The following is a 22,205-nucleotide window of genomic DNA, read 5'->3' as shown; positions in this document are numbered from 1 at the left end:
GCTGCAGATCGCGATCACAGCTTTTTTTTCCCCTCCCATCTCTTCTCTTTTTGCTGCTTGGGGCGGCAAAAACCCTGGAGCCGGCCTTGCCTGTGACAAAACCATTGGTGCTAACTGGCAAAAGGTTCAGCATCCTTTACAAGCAACTCTTGGCTCAGACCTGCCAAACTCACTGCACCTAACACGCCACTTTTATGGTCTTTATCTATGAAGTTATTAATCCTTGTGAGATATGTATACGGGTAATATTTAAGGAATAATGTAACTATGTTGAAATTTATGCCCTTGGAGTGAAAGTGAGTCACCAGGGAATAGCATGTCCCAGTGATGGCCCATTCAAATGGGAGGGTTATGTAATGTATTGCAGCATTGTTCCCCATTTGCACCAATCCAGGAAAGTCAATGGAAAATCAAAGACTATCTATACACACCAAAAGCAGCTGGAAGTGAAAAGTGAATGATAGGACAGCAAGGGGATCGCCTGGCTGTGAATAAAGACAAAAGACTGATTCAGTATATTACAGGTTGGAGATCCATTCACTGAGGTATCTTAATGAGAGCGGGTGCTTCATGAACACAGAATCTGGGACTTCAGTAGGTATCCATTGATCAGGAGCTGGACACCACTCGGGGCACTTTGAAGAGACTGGGGGTGGGTGCCTCTTTGTCAACCTACAGGGTAAAGGCAGGGCTGGTATAGCCAGATGGATGCTTGAGTGGCTGAAAGGCTGGTGGTGGTATTAGGGAGCTAACATCCAACTGGCACAGGCAAGACTCCCTAGTGCTGCAGGCAGGTGGCAACAAGATGACTCTCAGCCCTGGGTTTCCCAAGAAGCATCACATGACCATGTTCTATTAAGTCTGTGTGCAGCTGTGGGCCAGGGATTGTATGCGGCTCCAGGGAGGAGCATTATCACAGCTTCCCCATGAATCAAGAAGAGTGGGCAGTGATAAAGGTGAATTACTTAGGTTGTAAACAGACGCCAGAGAAGTACCATTCCCTAGAGTGATTTGCATGTATTGGTTCCATCTGGGTTTTCCAGAGACCAATAGACAAAAAAAGAGGGTGGAGGGGTTAATATTAAAAAGTTTGGGTTTAAACTGTCTCAGGGCCTTCCTTTTTGATCTAGCAAATGGACAGGGCCCCAACCTTGCAGAAGGATTGGAAAGACTTTGGCCTACTAGGGCCCCATAAGACTAATGGTGACCTCTGGCAAGCTGTTAGCATGTTTATGGGAACATTTATTATTTTTACAGGTTTTTGCTATAACACTTAAGAATAAATGTGCTTGCTTCAAAGGAGCTGTGCGGCATCTTGTAACTGCTGGCAATACACTGTTCATAGCCCTCAGAGAGAAAGCAAAGCACAGGTGCTGGCCTTTAGACAGACAACCTGCTGGGGATATCACAGAGTAAGGCAGGGGGCTGTGCAACCTTAAAACCACCCACTCAGAAACTAATGTGATGACTGGAGACCAGAGATGTGACTGGACACTCCTGGAGTCACCACAAGAGGGTGTGGGAGGAGAGATACAGATGCAGTTACCCTGAAACTGTGACAAGGAGTAGAACCCAGGTCTCCTGACTCCCACTCCAGTGCTCTATTCACTAGGCAACAATGCTGCCCCACATAGGATGCTGTCTCCCTAGGATACATAGATAGATTTGAATTATGAAGAGGAACAGAGAGGTAGACTTATAAAAAGCAGAAATTGACTGCACTCTTCATTGTATCCAACTCACAAACTGAAGATATGTAACACTGGTATTCCGCCCAACACTCCATTTGCTTATACCTCATCTAAATGAAAATGCAATTAAATTCACTCAGCTACAAGTTGGCACTACACAGAATATAGTGCCAAGTTAAACTTACTTCACTGATCAAGCTAATGCAATATAAAATCTTACAGCAAATAATGTGTCCAATATAAGCCAAATTCTTTTCCGTTTACCAGCCAAATGGACCTTCTCAGCATTACTGGTTTTTGTTTTGTTTTTATAGCTAAAGTCTGGATAAATTAATTGATAACATTGCAGATAAGGAAATTGCTTTTTCATCCTAGCATTTGGGAATAAAAGAGAGCAGACAAGCGTGGGGGAGATTTGACATTTACTTCTACTAGCTCAGATAAATGAGCCTAGTGTGTAAGAAATATTCATCTTTTAATAAAGACCTTTTCCCCCCAAAAATCATGCAACAAAATGAGCACAAATCTACCATCATACGGTAAAATGTATATGGAAGATTTGAAGAACCCACAGTGCGATTTCAAATTCTGTAATTAAATCACAGACACCATCCAGACTAATTCACTGGTTCCACACACCTCTTAGATTAAACCATTTGGGAAAATTCTAATGTTTTCATCTATGGAAACATATGGGGAGAAAATAGACAAGAATATTATGTTACAAGCACCTTATAACTGAAAAGTTCTGCTTTATTGTTCTGCTTTATTGTTCTGCATGTCTATTGGGGTAGGGAAGTCAACTGAAAATAACAGAAGAAAAAAAAATAGGGGTTGGAAATAGCTGAAAAGTTTACCACAAAGGCTATGAGACAAAAGAAACTATAGAGACTATGCACAGGGTATTATCTGCAGCTGACACCGAGCTGGGAGTTGTTGTAAACACTCTGGAGGACAGGATTAGAATTAAAGATGACCCTGACAAATTGAGAATTGGTCTGAAATCAACAAGATGATATTCAATAAAGACAAGGGCAAAATACTATACTTGCGCAGGAAAAATCAAATGCACAGCTACAATATGGGGAATAACTGGGTAAATGGTAGTACTGCTGAAAAGGATCTAGGGATTATAGTGAACCAGAAACTGAATGAGAGTCAATCATGTGATGCAATTGCAAAAAAGGCTAATATCATACTAGAGTGTATGTAAGACATGGGAGATAGTTGTCCTTCACTACTCAGCACTGGAAAGGCCTCAGCTGGGTTTAAATGTGAAGCAAGGGAGATTTAGATTAGATATTAGGAAAAATGTTCTAACTATAAGGTAGTTAAGCTCTGGAATAGGCTTCCAAGGGAGGTTGTGGAATCCCCATCCATTGTTTTTAAGAACAGGTTAGGCAAATACCTGTCAGGCATGGTCTAAGTTTACTTGGTTCTGTCTCTATACAGGGGTCTGAACTAGATGACCTCTTGTGGTCCCTTACAGCCCTACATTTCTATGATTCTACCAATGCAGGAAGTCTAGATTTAGATACTCCTTTGGGTCTCCTACTGTATAAGGGATGGAGAAAAGGATAAGCTCTACTGCCAAGTTGGGTTGAACATGAAATATCATTGCTGTTGGACCATTCTAGAAAGTGAATTGCTTGCTTAAGTCTTATTTCTGTTTTTACAATTGCATAAATGTAAAAAGGAGGGATACTTGATGGTAATGGATTCAAGCTAGTCTTTAAGTCCTTTGTGACATGTAGCAAAGGAGAACCCATCTTCATTTGTCAGGGAACATGTATCATAGGGAAGAATAAAAGGCTGAAATCAGTACTTTATTTTTGAATTTGCATTCTGTCTAGTAAACTTAATGCAACTCCCCTGCCCAACCCACATACTGCCATAAGCAATTCCTCTTTATAGTTTCAATTCTGAAAGTCTAAAAAGGGGCCAAGTACTTAATTTGATTTATTTGACTGGACATTTTGAATACAGGTATAATCAAGTTATTCTGCTACTGTGGTTAGTCTGTAAAATGCTTCCTTGTACAATAAAATAAAGTGTGTATCTTCCTCATTTGGCTTCCACGCGTCAGCTTCTGGCATACCACATCCATTTACAGTAGGTCACCAAGCCTACCTTTCAGAGAGACATCTGTACATAAGTAGCTTTAATAGTGTATTTTATTTAGTTAGTTTTATTCTTCTATGCATTCTTTTGCTGTTAATTTACATCTGGAATCTACAGTATTTCAAATTCATGAACACAGATATAGGCTTGCAGTTCCCACTGTCAGTATAACACGAGGGAGGGAAAACAAATAGAAGCAAGAAATGTTTGAAATATCAAAATTCTCTCTCTCCCTGGAACCTCTCTCAGGTTTAGTGTTGAATATTTTTGCTCGCACTCACCAGAGCTATACTTCATAATGGGCCGTTTTTACTCTCAGCAAATGAAGAACTTGTGGCTCACCAATTACAGAATGTATTTTATTCATTCTTTTACTATTGTTTAACTTTTAAATTATAGTTAATTTTATTTATTTATTCTGAAATATATTTCAGAAAACTAAACTTAAAATCATAATATTAAGGCTGCAAACACGTGTCATGTTAATTACCTCTATGAGAAATCAAAGACAAAAACTGACTATCGATAGCATGTATGGAAAAAATATTTCACTGGTAGCAGGGGAAATGAACTACACATTTTTCCATCTCTAAAGTTCAAATAGATAAATGTTAAGACATCAATCAATATCAAGTTAAGAAAGTACAAATCATTTAATGCATTCTGTGATACAGCCAACTATCTATTAGTATGGTAATTTCCTTATTAGATTATGGGTTGATTTCTGATAGAAGAAAACAGAATATTTGACTCAGAGCTTTTCTACAATTTATGAATGATATGCATTACTCTCATTATGAACCAGTACAATAACTTGGCCTGGTCCTTGACAAGAGCCATATCATCTTCCTCATTCCAGCATCACTTTTAACCAAGTCACCTGAAAATCTTCAACTGTATTTTAAATAATAAATGATATGCAGAGTATACCAGAATCTCAAGAAAAAATGTCAAAAATATTGCCAAAGACGCATAAGAAAGTTGAACAAGGTCAGCAGGAATTTGATCCTCAGAACAGAATATCCAGAACCAAAACATGCCTGTGTTTTAAAGCTTTGCATTGCAAAAGTATTTGAGAATTGCCTAAAATTTGGCAGAACAAATCTAGCAAAAAAAAAAAAGAATCTAGTTTCTTTCACACAAAAAATCAGAGCAACACGACAAGGGAAAAATATGAACAGCACTGTGACAAGGTATGACTTTTATAATTTGTTTTTTTATAATTGTATTTCTTATGGGAGCGGACATTTCATTTGACAGTAGGAGAAAGTTTGTCAAGCTTTAAATATCCCAAAGGAGAACAGTTCAGCATGTGGGCCATTTACACTCAAGTTGGGTGTTTAAACATCACTCAGTCTTATCTGATTTATTTGATCCCTTGTTCTATGCAGAGTTGTTGTAGCCATTCAGGTCCCAAGATATTAGCGAGACAAGGTGGGGGAGGTCATATCTTTCATTGGACCAATAAAAGATATGACCTCACCCACCTTCTCTCTCTTATTTGATCCCTGGCAGTTGGGCTTTAGGTCTTATCTTGACAGTTGCTGATTTCCTTCTGGTGATGGACAAAGAGAGGTGGTCCATTATCATTCATTTAGAATTGTCAAGCAGACATTTAAGAAGGTTTGTTGATCCCATTGTGGATCCGACCAGTGACTGAGATAATGCTGAGTGACTGTGTTTGAGCTGGGTGAATAATGGATTTTTCAGTTTGCTGGCAATTCCATACAAAAACTTAGAGGCAATAAAGAGGAAGGACACAGTAAGAGAGACAGATATTAGAGGAGAAATTGAGGAGTGCAATGTGAAAGATTGCAAGAGGAAAGGGGAGGGAAAGCCTTTAAATTACACAAAGCTTTACAGATTTAGGCCCCTGTCCCAGAAAGGGATCCACATTGATGTTAAATGCCCATCCATGAAGATCCATTTGTCGGATCAAGGCCTTTACTGTGTATTCCTTTATTGTATTTCATTTCTATATTTTTACATACTGGAAGTTCTGGTACTATGGATGTTATTAAATTGAAAGAAGTTACAACTGTATCTCAGAATTCAGTACGGTCAAGTGTAAAGCTGTATGAGGTTAGTGTATGGAATTAAACTCCTGCATCCAGCAATGGTACTAAAGTTCATTGGACATTAGTTACTAAAGCACACATACATACCTGAAGGCAAAGCTAAACTACATTGTTTTGGTTAATCCAAGTTCTTGTAAAATCCCAAAGATTCTGGTCCATTACAGCTTGTTTTAAGGAATCTCTCTACTTTTTCCTGCATAGCTCAGCTTTTGGCTAGCAATAACTTAACACTCTAGTTAGCTTTTTGCAATGCCGTTTTCCGTATAAGTCACCTTTATTTCATGGTTCATCTATTGTATACTTGGCCTTGGAAATATTATAAAAAAATAATGTTATAACTCTAATCCTGCTTGCCTTACTGTCATTTAAGAGGACATCTCTGAGGGACACATTGCCACAGAGTAAACAGGAGAGTATTTGGATCACAGCCTCAAAGCAAGGACAACTCTTCTCTTAATTCACTGAAAAGCCAGTGAGTTTGCATTACCACTCGGTACCCTGGTGTCTCTTGTGTATGTGAGTGCTAAAGGGGCATGGAGTGAAGGTCTGTGAGAAGCAATCTCTGTCAAGAAAGATTACCCTCTGCCACCAAATTTATTTAAAGTACTGTGGAAATTCCTGCTACGACAAGATTCCAAAACACTAGAGGGCTTCTAGCCATCACTCTCTTAATAATAATGTGTCCTAAGTAAATTCAGTGTAAGTATTATAAGTCTTAAATAACATTCAATATCAAGTTTTGTTTTCTGAGCTAGTTATTGTACTTACTATCTGCTAGGAAAAGTCCAATTCTGTATACATGAAAATTCACATCAGTGGGAGCACAAGAACTTGAGAAGAAATATTTTATCTTATCTGTAAAATAGCACTAATGACCTCAAGGTCAGAAATTTCCTGACAATTAATGAATGGTGAGGTTGAGGGCCTGAGGTAAAGCTACAGTTCTCAATTCCTCTTGGAAGTCATTAAATACCAGGAAATGCCCTTCTCCTTGGCTATTATTGCTTAATTATACAGCTCAAATTATTTTAATTCAAAACTTACTGAAGCTTGTCAGTCAAAGACTGGTAAAAATAATCCAGCATTCAAATGCTGCAATTTACTTAAAATAAAAGGTACTGCAAAAGTAACCCTACTTCTTGGCAAAAGAACAAAAATCTATGACACTACAGGTATGATATGTCAGACCCGAATATGATATGTGTTTTCATTGGAAAATGATGTTTTGTCGAACATTAAACGTATTAAGTTTGATAAACTTTTGATGAACTAAAGGCAGTGTGCTGATAGATCCCTGTCTACTTTCCTGCCAGTTCATCTGGAACACTTCAGGGGACACTGGAGCTTCCAGGGTCCATGGCTCTGGGACATTCCTGTCATACAGACTGCCTTAGGTCTGAGAAACAGGGTCTTCCTGGCTCTGCAGTACTGGGGCAGCCCCACCATGCAGATTGGAGTCGGCTCCAGACTCCTGGGCCAGCTGTCTCCCAGGGATGTCTGACTCCTGCAGCCTGGGCCATTAGTTGCCAAGAGTTGGGCAGCTTGAGGAACCAGCTAACCGAGAAGTCTGGAAGTCCTAGGATCCCCAACCCATGACAGGGCTACCCCAAAGCCACAAACCCTGGAAGCTGCTGACTGAAGTTGACATGATTCTTGTCAGCTTCACTACTGTTCATCACTGATTAGAAGTGGTGAAATTGAGAAGAATCATGTCAATTTCAGTCAGCATCTTCCAGCATACCAGGGAGTATATTTTGTTTCAGAAAGACCATGAGTCAATGTTTGAGACAAAAATTGTACAGAATTTCTGGTTCACAAACATTTTTTAAATTTTCCATAAACTAGAAATTCAAAACTTTTGGCAGCTCCATATTCAAATAAGACTGCCAAAGGCATATTTATATACACAAATACTAATCTAAAAACAAAATGTAGATGTTGGACATCCTATTTAAAGTTATGTTTGAAAACTGTGCTCTCACATCTTTTAATAAATATAAAGCCAAGGGTTTTTTCCCCCCTAAATGAAGCTTTTCCAAAGAAAAATGATTGCCCCTCATGAAGGACCTTCTGCAGTGGTGAGCTGGAGCCGGTTCCCACAGGTTCTCAAGAACCGGTTGCTAAAATTAGACCTCTGTGGAGAACCGGTTGTTAAAGGGCCAGGGGGTGGGCAAAGAACTCCGGTCCATGGGCCAGACCATCCTGTTGCTCCCAGGATTCCCAGCTGGGGAGGCTGAGGCTCCCCGGGCCCTTCCCCCGCTTCCCCCCAGCTGCAGCATGGCCAGCCGCTGGCACCAGCTGGGCAGCTCAGCTGAGCTCTGGAGTCGTCCTGCTGCCACTTTTTGAGTGGCCCGGCAAGGTGTGGGGGGGCTGCTGCAAGCTCCAGGGCTGGCAAGAGGGGAGGGGAGGGGAGGAGGCAAGTGGGGCAATTGGCCCAGGCCCTGCAGGGCCCCCCGGCCCCATGAGTATGTTTCCCCCTGCCCTGGCCCCTCCCCTGTCCTCCGCCTCCCCTTAAATCAGAACTTTTTATAGGGAACCGGTTGTTAAGATTTTGGCAGCTCATCACTGCCTCCCATCATCTATCACAACTCTTCTCCATCTTTGTCTCTCCCCTTTTGGCCCTTTCCAACCTCTGTTCACTTTTACCAGTCCTTTCCACTCCACTGGCTTGGTCCTTTGACCATTTATCCTCCACACTACTTCCTCTGTTAGCCCCACCCCATCCTCTTTAATGTCTTCATTCCTTTTTGGCTGCAAATCTACCCTGCAAATCTCAAGGTATACATTCACTGTCAGCTTCCAAATCCTTTATCGTTGAATTACTTATAGCAGGATTAAGAAAAGCCTAATTGCAAATTATTTATATGTGCAAGTTTTACATCTCCGTTACCTCTCAGCCAGTACAGACTGCTTACCTGCCTTGCTCTGCAGCTGCATATTTTCTGTTCCCCGAAGGCAGTCTCATTAGTGAAGCTGTCTATGTGGCTTCCCTTAGAAAAAAGGGACCGTCAACCTAGTTCTTAGAACTTTGTCAAAGATACTTTTTGAATCCCTCTCAAGTTTCTTTGTTTAATCTCTGTCAAAGCCTGCCTTCTTGTTGTATCACTTTAGTTCACTGAATATCTGAACAAGGACCATTTTCCATCATATAACTTACCCTTCATTTTTTCCAAGCATACTTTTTCTCAGACCAGTTCTAATTTTGTACACAGGCATAACTCTACTTTCCACCTCATTCAGAATAATATTGGCTTAATTTTGCCAAAAACATCCTATGAAAACCTTCAGGGCCATAAGATATTGTCTTTACAGGACTCAACTGTAGAGAGACTTCAATTTTTAGAACTCAGGGAGGTGAGGTAAGCAGCCAGAGGACAGTGCCATAGTGACATATGTGGGCACAAGTCCAAAAAGCAGGAAGTCCAATATTGCTGTCTGTGGCCAATATGAGAAGGCTGGTTGCCAATGTGGTGGGGGCCACTCAACTCTAGGGGCTTCCAAAGACCAGAGGCCACAGAGACTTCTTGGGTGTTCCTGGAACACATGGTTGGAGGAGAGGAAGGTCAGAAAACCACTGAGGCTGGGTGACATAGTATGACTGTTGGCCAGTCTGTTCAGGCTGAGAGGAAAGACAGATAGACTCTGCACTCACCAGTGTTTGTTGCCAGTGATTGACTTCTGTGATGGTATTGAGTGGAGGGGCTTCTGAGGAAGATAATTGATAATGGGAATGGGGTGCAGGTCTTGCATAATCTGCTCCTCAAGCAGGAGAGTGACATTCCATATTCTGAGGTAAAGTACTTTGGGTGCAAATTTTCTTCTTTCTGGCCAATACAGAAGTTTATCATTTCTGATCATATTTTGCCCCTTTTGGCAGCTGACACATGCACCAGTCATCCTGTAGTAGCTTTACAATAGAATTAGAGAAAGATGTTTCAAAGTATTTGGAAAGTGTTCTTATTGCATTTGCAGCTGTTTTGAGTTCCAAGTAATTCACATTCATGCTTTGACTAGATATCTTACTGGACCATTTCTCCTCAATCAGAACTCCACCAAACACCCCAAATAAAGACACTAGCACCCGAGGTAATTTACATCAGATGCAGTTTCATCAGAGTGCTGCGGAAGATTCTTCTTGGATAGTCACTATCTTAATGAAAGACATCTCGTCTTTGAGTCTCTTAGTGTGAAACAGACTCAGGAGCTTGTAATTATAGTTCTATAAAGATGAAAGACTGCAGAAGTCTGAGAGGAATGATTGCCCGTGTATCCACACAGAAAACCATCATCTCTAGGAGATGAAGACCTTGCCAGCCAGTCACCTGGGAAGGTCTTTGAAATTGGTAGATCGAGTGAAGGAGACTCTTGAGTTTTCCTAGGGGTAAACTACAAAGCGAGATATCTTATTCTGAAATTAACCAGATGGGAATTTAAGGAAGTAGTAGGGGAAAAGAGAAGTTGGATTAACATTGATGTGCCTATCACAGACTCTTCAACAGAACTGGCTTTGATCAGAAGCTCATCATGGTAGCAATAAATCTAGAGACTATCTTCTTCATTCTGAAAATTATGATCACAATCAGTTTGGAAAAGATTTGGAGAGCCAGTGAGAGTCCAGAAGTAACCTTTATTTCTTACAAGAAAGAAAAAAAATTGAACTGTCTTAAACAGGTGGGATTATGAAAGTATCTCACCTTCATACATATACAGCATCAATTTTCACTGTGGGCTGTTTCCTGGATTAGGAAAGTAAAGTTCTTCATCTTAAACCTTGACACATCAATTCAAAGATGAGAAGTTAACAGCTAACTGGAAACTTGGTCATTTTCTTTATCACTAAGAGTACCTGCCAAAGGAGTGTTGTTCTCTAATAATGGCTAAACAGGTGGCAAGTTGTAATCATTACTACTAACTGGGTAAAAAATGCACTGATCAGCATGGTGGGTGCATCCTGTTTGTCTCATCCACCTGTTATGTCTTAACAGTATGTCTTATTATACTGTATGCTCTTATTATACTGTATTATACACTTATTACACTGTAAGCTCTTTTGGGGTACAGGGACAAGCAATTAGCAATGTTTGTACAGTTAGTACTACAATAGAATCCAAATAAAGTAATTGTCATCATGCTGAACATATAGAAGATATAAATCCCAGATTTATAACTTTTGATCTTTTCTGAGGACTGGAGCAAGGTTTGAATGATGCAAATAGGTCCTTCTGTTACTCTGTGAGATATTTTTGTGAATTATTTAACTTCCATTGTATTGTTCTAAAGGTTAAAAAATATCTAATGGTGGCTATGATTACGAAAAGTCAAACTAAACCATCAGTTTCTATCCTGCTATAGTATTAGTTTAATATTTCAGTAGAAGAAATTAACTGTTGTATTAATCATTACAGTAGCATGATTGATGTTACCTCTTCAGCAAAGATGTATGGAAATTTGTAAAGGATTTTCTTCATGGGCTCCATAAATGACGTCATGGTTTAGCAAAGTATCTGACACCATAACAGAAGACTCAAACAGGGCGTTGAATTAAAAATGTTATTTTCAAACATATTTTAGACAGAATAGCTGGCTCCCCCACTACAGAACTCAAATTGCTATGCTGGGCCAAATAGATGCAGTTTTCTTTTCCAAAACAAATTCACAGCAATCATACCACATTATACATTTTATTACAATCTACATGACACTACAGTTCTTACACTTTTTGAACTATGTAATAATGAGAAATCTGAAAATACCTAGTAAGAGGATTCCTAACCTTTTTTTCCTCACTGCACTGAGTTGCGCTGAATGCATTCAAGCGGGTGTATGGTCTCTGATCTTGACTTTGGAGGGAATCTGTTTGTGGGATATTTAAAACTATGGTACACCTACAGTATTTTATTATCTAAGTTAAATCAGATCATATAAAGAACATTCACAGTGAATATTTTCCCTGTCCTCTCCCCTCAACTACCTGAGCTCACTGAAAATCATTATGCAACATTTTCTTTAATGAACACAGAAAAAAAAATCGAAGATATCTGCTTTTCTAGAAACAAACTACCTTAAAAAACATTGACTGTCAAGTGCGTCTATTACCTCTTACATTTAAATTGGAGTTGGCTTTTAAAATCAATTCTTTTTAACATTTCTAAAACCAAGTACAACAGAAAAAAAAGACGACAATTTCTAACAGCATGTCAGTATTTGAACGTTGCTTAACATTTAAAAAATAGCATGACACATTTTTGCCAGTCAGATTGAAGTGTTCAGCAAAAAGGCACCACTTGACAGAACCTAACAAAAAATTGAAAAAGGTAGATCACTGAGATAGGAAAAAGCAAAGTACATACACAATTTCACAGCAAGCACAGGCAGATTAGAATAATTTTCACAACAAACAGTAATGTTGACAGACCTGTGGAGGGAACTGCCTCCCTTTTTGGTCAGGGGACATGACATAAGCAGCTTGTGTGTACGCATAGCTTTTGAAGCGAGGTTTAGGAGGAGGTGAAGGGGTGTGCACGCGACCTTGTGCTACACTGACTGTGATCTAAGAAGGAGAAATTAAGGGGAAAAAAGCAGACATACATTGATAAACATGTAGAGTACAGAAGTAAAGTATTGTTTTCAAGAACAAAAGAAGGGAAACAAGAGAGGGCACCAGCAGTTAATCTTAGAGATAGCGCTAGCATGCAGCAGTCAAATTTACGCAGAAAGTAGGGAGGTGTTTTCATTTAGTCTGACATCCCATCACGAAAGTCAGAAAGACTCCTGCTTGAGCTGCCAGGCATAATGGCAGTACTAAGTGAAAGATCTTTCTCTATAATCCAGCTAAAGCTGAAAACAAATAGCCTGGTAGTAAGTCTTGAATAAAAGAAGCCAGCATTCATCAGGTCAACTACCATGAATGGGACCGAGTCTCCCATAAGCAAGACACAGAGTTAACTCAATGGAGTGAGTAAATTAGGTCTAAGTCTCCAACCACTTCAGCAGAGATTGGCTGAAGACGGATTCAGAAGCAAAACTGAGGTGGCAAGCACAAGAGGAAGTGCCTGTGAGACTTTGGGGCTCTAAAAGGGCAAACTGTAGATGAGCACAGCTGAGCTCAAACACGAGTCAGTTTAAATTAAACATCAATGAAAACACATTTAATAAACAGAATAGACAACAGTTATTCCATGTCTTATGCCTATGTTACTTCATATCAACAGCATTTTTATTTCAACGGACCATTGTTTTGATTATTGATATGTTAGAATGGTACAGCATTTCTTAAAAAAAAAAGAGAAAACTGCAAATGTTATTAAACAACAAGTATAACACTCTTACCCTTAATTCTGCTCCTTCTCAAGAACCAAAATATTTATGACATGCTTTTGAAGAGAATATATCTGATATTAGAAAGTAGAAATACAAAGCAAAAATCTGCTGATTTTTTACTTTAAAACAGCCCAATACTGCATGCAAAACAATACAAACTACAGTTTATGCAGACATTTCTATTTGATAAATTTCTTCACTGCAGTTACAGATATGCCTGCAGATATTCTCTCTCTCTCTTTCTTTCTCTCTGGCCCTCTTGAAACATATCTTAAAACTGTCATGTTGTGAGCAGAAACGTGAAAGAACTCACTGTGACAGACAGACAAACAATATCCTGTAATATCCTGGATAAACCTTACTGAATTAAGGGTAGCATTTCTGCAGTTTTGGTATTACAAACTGAAATGTGTGTACACTATTGAGAGATTGTATGAAACTTCTTTAGCATGAAGACAAGATAAATGCAATCTCTGGAAGATACAAGGAAATACAAAGGCCTTTTAGGAAGTGAGTCAAGTGTATTTCCTTAGGAAATATTTTTAGGTGAGGGGAATTCAAATTCTCTCTCTCCAAACCCAACCTTTTGAAGATATGCCCTGAAGAGATAGACTGTTTGAACATTAACAAACTGCTTCTGGAAACTCCAGATGAAAGGATAGACTAAACTTGTCATGGGGGTGCTTGTTCTGAGCTAAAGCTGTGAAGAAATTCTAGGTTCACAAGGACTCTCCTATAGTGAGGAGTTGAAGGACTCATACTGCCAGATCCCCCATGCTAGAGTTGGGGTGATCTCTGGTAAGTTTTATTAGCATGTATATAAGTTCATTTATTGTTTTTAATATATTTTCTCTGTAATGCTTTTTACCTTAAAAATAAAGTGGAATTGCTTAGAAAACTCAGTGTAGTAACTTATATCTGTAGCAATCATGCTGTTATCAGTTTCTGAAGAGAAAGCAAGCAGGTGTGCTTAGGCGGACTGCCTTTGTTGGGAAACATACAGCGAAGGCACAGAACAGTACAGCCTGGAAATACCATGGTCAGAAGGGAGAGAAATGCAGGTCTTTACCCAAGAGAAGCAACAGCTGGGGAGCTGGAAGCCTGAGCATGGGTGCTTTGCTGGACCACTGACTGGAAAAACAAGTGCAGTTGCCATGAAGTGTGACACTCACCTGTTCAGAGAAGCGTTGTTGATGACGTAATTGTATGTGTTCTTCTCTAGTGACCTTTGATTGCCGTGGTAATGTTTCCACTTCCTGGATGGCTTCAATGGTGACTTGCTGGGGTAGAACTTGGAAGAGTGATGTCACGTACATTAAGATTGACTTCTTATCTGGATAGGCAGTTGCAATATCTGGAAAATATATTAACATAGATCATTTCTGTTTCCATACTAGAGAGTATGCAGTTGAAAAAAACCCAATCAATTTCAAAGGAAGTTGACATACTAATGAGCAGTCGATTGTCCATGTGAGTCCTCTGGAGACTAATTAGAGCATTATATTCAGCTCCAAACTTTCCTATCAGACTTGCATACCAATGAGAAAGAGACAAGGTTTCATATGGTAATTGATTTATCATTCATACAAATTTCTCTTAGGTAATTCTTCTTCAGTGTAACTGAAAGTACTGTGCTGTCTAATTGAGTGACCTTCATTAGGTAGGACAAGGAACAGAAAATCAAGCAAGCTATATTTTCTTTTGGACCATGTTAACACTGCAGCTAACATGGGCAACCTCAGTAGTTTACTAGTTATAGATTATACAACATTTTAATGCTCTTTGGTTCTGTGGAAAAATCACAGGTTTTTCTGATGATTATGCATTCACCTTTCACATTTATCTAATGTCTGAATTCCCTGACTCTTCAGAAACAGTCACTGTTCTACATAGCCTAAGCTTTATGATGTCCATGGAAGATATTTAACAAAAACAAAGATTATGGATGTTAGATGTGATAGTATAAGTCTAGTAATCACATGCCATCTCTTTACTTGGACACTACCAGCATGTCTAGATGCTTTTGCAGGAAGACAAAGCAGATCTGATTCTCTGTGCATAGCCATGATACGCCAGCAGGAAAAAAAAAGTTGATCTAATCCAACATTCAAGTCAATAACAATTTGTAAAAATGTAAGTAATGTGGTAGCTCTTTCAAGTAGTTCCTTTGTTATTTGTCATTAAAATTTACCTCCTGCACTCAGTTCAGTAAACCAAGATGTAAAAAGACTGTTGTATAAGAAATTTATCATTAATCCCAACAATGCTTAAACATAAGCATTGGCAGAAGGCCAAGAGATATCCATAGCAAAGAGGTTTTACTGTCAAATCTCTCCTAGCTTAGCTAAGAGGCAGAAAAAGTTCAGTTCACATATTCATTTATTCTTATCACTGGTGCAATAGCACTACAAAGTGGTCCCTGATTCTCCTTCTTGGAATTTGAAAAGCACAAAAGCAGACATTATACATTAATTCTCCATACATTTTTGAGCAGGCAAAAGGCATCTGGCCCAACATGGCCAACTTTGCCTTTGGTTCATCTTGATTCACCTTTCCGATTTTTCTCCACCCTTCAATCACTTGTTTCCCCAATACTTAAGCATTTGAACTCGTATGTCATATTTTTTTCTTTTAATCAGCATTGCCCACTAAATTATTCCATTGACTCATTACCAATTGTTTTACATTGTCCAATTTCTCTGACAAACTCATCTTTGACAAAATATTATGTAGAATCTATTTTTATTGTTTGATTATATTTGTGCTTTGAAGTTCAGTTCTACTCTTAAAAAGTGACTGCAAAAATGGCATTTGAGTTCCATGTTTACAGCATCAGTGATTGAAAGATCAGAATATACTTATTTTAAAATAAATGATTTTTTTCTAACTCCAAGTTGCGGCTGGTTGAATTTACTCCCTCACTAAGTCCACACTGAAAGTGATGCAGTTGGGCTGCCTCAATTGCACTCATCAGCTGTGAGCCGATGGAACTGGACATGAGGCAACTGGCCCTTCCCCTTGCTGAAGCCTTCAGAGTGCAGCTTCCGCTGAGCGAGCACAATGAGGGTTGTAGAAAATTGCAGGAAATGCTTCCAGGAAGGCATTCTAGTACACAATCCAGTGCTTCTCCAGCTAGCCAACTCATCACTAAGTCCCACCCTGGCCTGGTACATTCAAGGGCAGAGCAGGAAAAGGCAACAACACTGATTCAGGAATCCCCTGAACTTCTGGCAGTTTCCAAAACCAGTTTCCAAACCCACTCCTGCAGATCTGGTATCCTGTGGGGTCCCATGGGTGATAGTAGACTCCACCCATTCCACATCCCTGTTAAGGGGCTTCTATAGAAGGGTCGGAAGTGGATCTGGGCAAACTTTAAGGTACCAGGGCCTAAATGCTCTGTCCTAGAAGTCACAGCTGGGCTTGAGTCCATATATCAGGGACGGTAGTAAGTGAGCAGGGGGTCAGGGTAATTACCAGAGCCAGGTTCAATAAACAAGAGTGGGGGTCAAAGTCAGGGTGGGGTTGGAAATTGGAGAGGAGAGGCAGTAGGAGGCTAGAGTCTGGAAACAAGAGTCATGGTCAGAGTCTGGCTTCCAATCATACCTTGAGGTCAAGAGTTGCAGGAGGGCTGAAGTCTAAATTGTTGTCCAGACAACTTCCAGGGAGACCCTCTAGGGTTAAATAGGGCAGTTGGCCAACCAGAGGGCCAAAGGTCTTGTCACTCTAGCTCCCTAGGGTGGTACTCCCCGTGGCACCTATTATCCACAGTACTTCCTGGATGTGCCTCTGTGTGGCACTGTAAGAATATCAGTGGTCCCAGGATCTGCAATCCTAGGTTCTACTCCCCATATCCTTACACCCATATGCTGAAAATGGTTTGTCCGTTTTATTAGGCAAATACACAAATAATTACAATATGCAGATATCAGGATAGACTGGCAATCAGGGGAAAAGAGGTTATATTCTTTGGATTATTTAGTCACAAGAAATAGTTGATTATCTATTGCCAGACATGAAAAAAATCAACTAGGGATCTGAAAGTCATTCTGGCTGTGATTTTTCTTTCATTTTTTCTAAACTCTATGCCCAAATATTGAATCATCATCTGTTAACTTGTGCTACCCTATTGCATTCAGATTCTGCCCTGAAACCTGAGTAAAACTATTCTCTTAATCAGCCATTTGCCTGGCGGAGCTTAAAAGTACCACCAGGTATGTAGACAATTTTAAGATCCTTAAGCTGTCCAAGACAAAGAGAAAAAAAAAACACAAAACAAAACAAACTTACCAACTCAAGAGAAACATGACACCTCTCAGAATTATCCATACGTCCTTTAAAAATTATTCCTAAAAACTAGAATATTTAAGAAAGTTTCTCAGAGTTTCTAGACCAACCCATTTGAGATAATGCTTTAGACAAAAAATATTGGAAAGCTCTCCAAAAAATTCAAAACACCTTTATTTAAGTCCTAAGTTCAGAAATGACCCTTTCTGAATAGCCTCAAACTTTCCCAAAAATTGTCAGGCTAGAGACAAAACATAAGAAAGGTTAGACTAAAAAGAATGCATTGAAAAAGTCAGACTGGCGGTCAAAAGAGAATTTAAAATGGAAACAGTTACAATCTTAAACAACACAAACCAAGCACTAGGGCTCAAGAATACTTCACACAGTTTGCAAAACCTGTTCTCAAACTCTGGGAAGTTCACCTGTTATAATTTCAATGCACATTTTCAAGTCACTGCTGAAAAGCTACTACTGCTGGAGACTTGTACATTTTCAAAAGTGACTAGTGATTTGGGGAGCACAACTTGCAATATGTTACATAGGAAGTAATCTTTCGGAGAACTGTGTTCTATAAACCAAAGCCTTTTAAAAGGTGAAAAGTTGAACACTCAAATTGTGGCATTCAAAAATCACGAGGGGCTTTTGGAAACAGCCTGCAAAACAGATTTGTGCTAGTTCTAGAGCCTTGATCTGCCACTGAGATGTACTAGTGAGCGGAAACTCATAATGCTAATTTCATCATTCATTTTAATATGTGATGTAATATTGTGCCTCTTGAACCCTCAGTTATTTGGATAACGTGGTTTATCAGAAAGAATCTGGGATTCAGATACAGAACTTAAAAAAAGAATAGATGAAAACCCCAAATAATAAATGATCCCCTCCTTCTGCATTCCCAGCTGATCTTTGTAATTTATGTGAGATTTATTAAGGAAATAATTAGCATTGCTAAGATTTTAGAGGGATAGTTTTGATTTTCTGTAGCAAATCACCTTAAGTTAACCCATGTATTTATTTTTATTGAGGACTACCAAATGTAATGAAACTGGGAGCTTCTAAGCCAGTCTATTTTGGGTGTATCCAATGTCAAAAAGAAGTCAGGCTTTTCATAAAGTGATATAGCAGCCAATTTTATAAGCCTCATATTTCATAAGTGGTTTGTCATAGACAGTTCATATTTTGTCAACACGTTATCCTCTGTCAACAGACAACATATTGCTGGTAGAAAGGAACATTTTGTAGAAATCAATGAAGGTGGGAGGGAAGTGCTCAAAGGTTAAATAACCTTTGGATTAGAAAATGGTATACAGCAAACCTGTGAACCTCTTATAAATTAAAAACACTTTTTTTATATTTAACACTATTTAACTGTTGGAAGTGAAGCATGGCTTTGGGGTGGAGGCTAACAGCTCACAACCCCCAGTTTGAGAACTCTTGCTTTAGTTATATCTGTCCCTATCTTCGCCCATCCTCCTTTCTCAAAATAAGATTTTCCTCTCCATCCCCTGAACAAATATATGCCTAGATTCATTTGGGGGTTGATTCTATTCACTTTTGGTATCAACCTGGTGGCAGAGTAGCTTTCAAGAAGTAGAAAGATGAGATACAATAGCAGAGTTACCTGTAATGTATGTTAACTACTAAAGCACATTTTGTACTTTTTAAATGACATTTTGAGAACCTCATTTTGAAACATTTTGCATTATATAGATGGCAGAAGCAAAACCGAATTCTGAGCTCTGTAAGTGTTCAAACCTCTTGATCTCCAACTACAGAAGTCAGATATCCAGAGAGTCACTAAGAAGGAAATAAAAAAAATAAAACTGAAAAATTCCTACACAATACATAAACCTCTGGGTTACTATAGCTGCTTTAACACAAAATTGTTCAAAGTAGCGTACCATGAATTCTATCTTTCATGTAATTCTTTAGGGAATATTATAGCATATAAATAGACAGTTCCAACTTAAAAATATTAATACATACATAGCACTGAAGTGGAAAAATTAATAGCTCTGGTGATAATTACTAAATATTTATGACTTCCAGTGAATACCAATGGGACTTAGGCAGGTAAGTGCATAAGTCATGTTTGTAAATGGGATTTATGCACTTTTGAAAACAACGCAGCTGTTTAGAAGGAACTTTCAAATTATGCAATAATTAAATCAATTTACATTACATTGGAGATAAGATAGAACTTATTTAAGTATAAGATACATTAATTTCTATAATGTAAACTCTTCCTTGCAGGCACTGTGTCTTCACATATGTTTGTTCAGCACCTAACACATTTGGGCACCTGTCCTGATTGCAGATCCTTAGGTGCTATTATAGTATAAATATTTAAAATGATAATAATGCAAAGCAGGACACAATGACATTGGTTGTCATAGCAATTTTTAATTAATAATCTCTAAAGAAACCTTTGGAGTCATCTCTCAATGTGAAGGCTGAGGACAAATAAGCAGCTGCTGTGTTCCATTATGGAGGAAGTTATTTGATTCGGAAAGATCTTTCTGAGACAGACAGCACTGCAACTTTAAAAAAAAAATAGATATATATATACACACACACACACTAATTTCTATAGATGAATTTCTGAGACACTGCCGTTTATTATAAATAGTGCAACAACATTTATACATCTGCATCCTTGAATAGCACAGTGAAGATTGCTTTCATGACTCCCTAAATTGTTATTAATTTCAGGGGAAAAAAATGTTTCAGAAAGAAAACAGATTGATTTCCCAATATGTGAAAAATTAGAGTTCATATTTCCATCTCAAGAGAAAAACCCCAGCACATTAATAACAATTGTAGAATATTCCTTATTTTCACAGAATTTCATTTTCAGGCTTCTTTTCAATGAAGGTAGAGTAGAAAAAAAATCCTTTTTATAAAATACAGAAAAAAATAATGGCATTTACGGGTAATTTTTTCCAATATGCCTTAATCTTGAGATGGAGGAGATAAGTAGTTTTGTTATGAAACTGTTTCTTAAAAAAACCACTCTTATCTTGGTTAATCAGGCCGAGCAAAGTCTGATTAGCCAGCTGCCTGGGGAAATCTTGAAACACCTCTGGGATAGGTAAGCATAAAAATTCATTACCTAAACCCCAGGACATTGTTTCCAAGTTTACTGCCAATCACAGGAGAGTAACATGAATAGCTGGACAGGATTAAAGATAAATGATTTATAGCAGGCAAGGTGTATGAATTCAAGGATTATGGAGATTGGTAAGGCTGTCATGAAGCTCGAGTGATGCTTCACCTTTACCCAAAAATATCATCTCCTCAGAAATAGATCAAGATTCATTTACAGATCTTCCAATGAATTTCAGTTATTCGGGCAAGAGACTCCTGCCCCTGGGAACAATGAATTCAGACTGGGATTTTCTAAAGAGACATCAAATGCCTCAGACCCAGGGCAGATCTGCCTGATGATTTATTTATGTGATTTCTCATTTAGGAGAATCTGATTGAGACCACCAACAGATTTCAGATATGCTACCAAAACCCACTAGGTAACAGTTTTGATCACTACTAAGTTGGATCAGATATGAGCCAGAATCCCCAAATGAAGTAAATAGTTATGTGGCAACAGAAGGTCAAACGTAACAAAAATCCTTACTCCAGTATATCAACATGGATTGTACACCAACCAGAATGACAAGTAAGAATTCATTCCTACATATGTATGTAAGAGATGGGTTAAAATCAAAACACCATATCCAATACCCTCAAATCTGTGAAAATTTAGATCCAAGCTTTGTAGCTCATACCCATACAGCCTTGTGTATACTTATGATTCTGTTTAGTAGATCCCTCTGCATTCAGTATAATTGTGCCTGTAGGACACAAACATGATTCAGCCTAGAATTCCTACCATAGCTAGGAACTCTTCAGTCATAGATTTAATAGGAGCCGAATTGATTAATGCAAATTTTTGTCATTTAATTATTTGAGTAGCAGTGGACAAGTAACAGTAGCAGACAGAGAGCTGGTGTTTTGTTTAATACTAATACTAGTCCAGTTAGCAATGAGCTCTGACACTATATTGTGTTTTGATGGATAGTGGATTAGAAATGCTAGACACAGGAACAGCAGCAGCTACAGCAAAGGTGGCTGTGGTGGATTGATCTATTGACATTTGGTTGGTGAACCATAAGAATCAATAAAGCCTTTGGGAGAAAGGTTCACAAGTGCAATGCTAACCTATTATTTAATGATAACCTTTTAAATGTATGTTTGGATTTTTTTTTCTCCTCTCTTTATTCTGAATTCATAGAAGACCAGGGCAGATTATTTTTTTCCCCTAGATTTTGCCAATATGTAGCTTGTACAGTTAGCATTTATCTGCTTTTGAATTTTAAATAAAACTTCTAGTAATAGTGGCCGATTGTCAATATTTATCGGCAAGTAGTTTTTTTAAAAAACTCAGTATTTAGGAAATACACCTCTACCCCGATATAACGGGACCTGATATAACATGAATTTGGATATAACACAGTAAAGCAGTGGTGGGGGGGAGGAGGGGCGCTGCACACGCTGGCAGATCAAAGCAAGTTCAATATAATGCGGTTTCACCTAGAACGCAGTAAGGTTTTTTGGCTCCCGAGGACAGCGTTATATTGGGGTAGAGGTGTACTGTTTTTCTAAACAAACATTGGAAATATCTACAATAATTAATTATTATTAAAATTCAAGG

The 22,205-nt window shown here is 38.6% G+C and overlaps 1 protein-coding gene across 13 annotated transcripts in view; it reads right to left on the bottom strand.

Annotated features, from left to right (window-relative positions):
- DMD (dystrophin) overlaps positions 1-22,205 on the bottom strand; it is a 2,044,659-nt gene that overhangs the window by 1,342,523 nt on the left and 679,931 nt on the right. For 12 of the 13 annotated variants that reach the window (XM_044996713.1, XM_044997415.1, XM_044999668.1 and 9 more), the window contains one exon: positions 14,383-14,564. In XM_044996713.1, coding sequence (XP_044852648.1) covers positions 14,383-14,564 — 182 coding nt within the window. Of the gene's footprint in view, positions 1-12,305; positions 12,441-14,382; positions 14,565-22,205 lie in introns of all 13 variants that reach the window. The other variant, XM_045002732.1, reaches the window with a different exon arrangement.

Source organism: Mauremys mutica, chromosome 1 (assembly GCF_020497125.1).
Source record: "Mauremys mutica isolate MM-2020 ecotype Southern chromosome 1, ASM2049712v1, whole genome shotgun sequence".
Lineage (NCBI taxonomy): Eukaryota > Metazoa > Chordata > Testudines > Geoemydidae > Mauremys > Mauremys mutica.
The sequence above is the reverse complement of the archived record's forward strand: the minus strand, read 5'-3'. Positions and strand labels throughout refer to the sequence as shown.